At 37.0% G+C, this 2871-nt stretch overlaps 1 protein-coding gene across 1 annotated transcript in view; it reads left to right on the plus strand.

Moving 5' to 3' along the window:
* Positions 1 to 2871, plus strand: part of MED12L (mediator complex subunit 12-like) — a 287707-nt gene that overhangs the window by 43046 nt on the left and 241790 nt on the right. The window contains exon 9 of the mRNA XM_008579724.1: positions 2635 to 2761. Within this exon, the coding sequence (XP_008577946.1) occupies positions 2635 to 2761 (127 nt within the window). The remainder of the gene's footprint in view (positions 1 to 2634; positions 2762 to 2871) is intronic.

The following is a 2871-nucleotide window of genomic DNA, read 5'->3' on the forward strand; positions in this document are numbered from 1 at the left end:
ATATTAGTTTTTTAGGTTATATTTTGGCCCCAGAGAGAGCGATTCAAGCCTTGGAAGTAAATTATAAAGGAAAAAACAAAGCTAACTTCATCAACATTAGCTTTTGTTGAAGGGAAATTTTCTGAGTGAGCCTCCTTTGCCCATGAACTTGAGCAAGGACAGCTACAGGGAATGTGTGCCTGTGACCTGACTAGGTGGCCCTCATCATCTCTCACCGGGACAACATCGGGGCCTCCTAACTTTGTCTCTCTGCTTCCTCTGCATTCTCTCCCATCCTCTACAGCAGCCAGAGTGATCTTTTCAGAATGCAGACAGATCGCAGTGTCCCCTTACTGTTCCTTACCGTGCCTGCAGAGCCTCGCATGAGCTGGCCCTGCCTGCCCTTCCCACCTTGTCTTGGACCGTGCTCCCTGGTCACAGCTCCAGCCATCTTGGTCTTTCTGCCCCTCCAACACACAAAGCTCACTTTTATCTGGGGGACTTTGCTCTTGTTGCCCCTTCTGGGTGGCACGCTCTACTCCACTGTCTTTGCAGGGCCAGCTTCTTTCTATCATTCCCATTTCAGGAAATGCCACTTCCTTGCTAGCCTTCCTGACTCAACATGTGTCACCTGGGCAGATCTTCCATCACCACAGGATCTAAAGTTAATGTCACCTGCCCCTCAGCTGCACTTCCTTACATCACTCTGTTTTACTTTCCTCATTGCAGCTCACTTAATCTAGTTAATTTGCTTATTGTTTAATACTTGCCTTCCCGCTCTAGAATGCAAGCTTGACAGTAGGGACCTTGCTCATCCTGTTCAGTGTTGGGTCTCTGGCACCCAGAATTCTGCTCAGTGTACAGTAGATGCTCAGAAAATGCTTATTGTGTGAATGGATGAACCTTGGCTGGCTCTCTGTGTTGCCGATAATTTATGTACTTCCTAGGAAGCTGTTAAAAAGAGAAGGAGGAAGTACCTTTTCACAGACATCTCTCTCCTCCCGTTGGGAGAGCCATGTTCATCAAAAACACATTGTTCAAATTGGGGCTTAAAGATACTAAACCAAGGGGCCCATTGCACAGTGTGCAAATTAGGAAAATCCTTTCATTGCTTTTTCCTACACATTATGAATAGATATACTGTTGTATGGTGAATTGCAACGAATACACTTCAGTAACTAAAGTCAAATTTCTCAAATATTTTATTACTTCTGGATTTTTAAAAAATGCCTCTTCTCCCTGTATTCCAGAACACATACACACATACACATACCACTTTCAGAAGAGATTCACACACAGATTTGTAATTTTAATAGGCCTAAATGTGTGCATATCTAAAAGTGCATTCTCTCAGATGTTTAGGATTTATTTCTATTTAAACACCACCATTTTCAAGATATGACATTTGTAAATAGAGGATAGATTGGAGAAATAATATCTTAATACAATATTCCTAATATAGTTAACATGTTAGTATTAAAGAGTAAATACTGAAAATGAGAAAGATCAAAGGAATACCAAAAAGAATAGAAAATGAGGTTCTGATTGCTTAAATTGTCTCTTTTCTCATCCTCTAGTAAGTTCTGTCTTTAGGAGTATAAAGTTAAACAGCTTCTCTAGATGTATTTCATGAATTTTGGAGATTTCCTAAGGTTCTGAGAGATCTTACTGGTGAAGTGTGATGAATCAGTGAGAGAATCTTATTAGAGGAACTGTGTTAGCTTTTTCATTTGACACCATACTTATCCAGACACACTTAAATATTCCCTCCTGACAAAAATGTACTTAATTTTAATAGGCCTAAATGTGTGCATATCTAAAAGTGCATTCTCTCAGATGTTTAGGATTTATTTCTATTTAAACACCACCATTTTCAAAATATGACATTTGTAAATAGAGGATAGATTGGAGAAATAATATCTTAATACAATATTCCTAATATAGTTAACATTTTAGTATTAAAGAGTAAATACTGAAAATGAGAAAGATCAAAGGAATACCAAAAAGAATAGAAAATGAGGTTCTGATTGCTTAAATTGTTTCTTTTCTCATCCTCTAGTAAGTTCTGTCTTTAGGAGTATAAAGTTAAACAGCTTCTCTAGATGTATTTCATGAATTTTGGAGATTTCCTAAGGTTCTGAGAGATCTTACTGGTGAAGTGTGATGAATCAGTGAGAGAATCTTATTAGAGGAACTGTTAGCTTTTTCATTTGACACCATACTTATCCAGACACACTTAAATATTCCCTCCTGACAAAAATGTACAAACAAAAAAAATCAAATTTCATAATAGGTGCCCAAATATTTCTCAGGGGGAACACAGTTAAACATGAGTTATTTAAAAACTAAGACAATTTCAAATTATTTTTAGCAATTTTGCATAGGAATAATGAATAGTTTATTGAGCTATGTTATGTATTCAATGGGTACTCAAACAGTGCTGTGCAGAGTTTATAATTCACATGAGTAATGTTTTTCAAGGGGGTTCTTTGAAATCATTTGAATTGTTGTGGGGTAGTTTTTTCCAACTTTCAGAGTTTATATTCACCTATGATTCATGGTTTTACATGTTTTATCTGAGAACTTAAATGTTAAGCCATTATGACTGTACTCATCCTCTATAATTAACTGTGCCTGTTTGTTTTCAATCTGTAGAGATGTGGTGAATCAGAAGTCTTAGATGAGAAGGAGTCTATTTCTTCAGCCTCTCTTGCTGGATCTAGTTTGCCTGTTTTCCAGAATGTTCTGCTAAGGTTTTTAGATACACAGGCCCCCTCATTGTGTAAGTAAAGAAGTAAATCAGCTCTTTGCTCCTAGATCTTAAATAAGGGATTGACCTTTTTTTTTTTTTTTTTTTGGTTTGTTTTTTTTTTTTTTTTTTTTTTTTTGTCT

This window comes from Galeopterus variegatus, unplaced genomic scaffold, assembly GCF_000696425.1.
Source record: "Galeopterus variegatus unplaced genomic scaffold, G_variegatus-3.0.2 Scaffold1947, whole genome shotgun sequence".
Taxonomy (NCBI): Eukaryota; Metazoa; Chordata; class Mammalia; order Dermoptera; family Cynocephalidae; genus Galeopterus; species Galeopterus variegatus.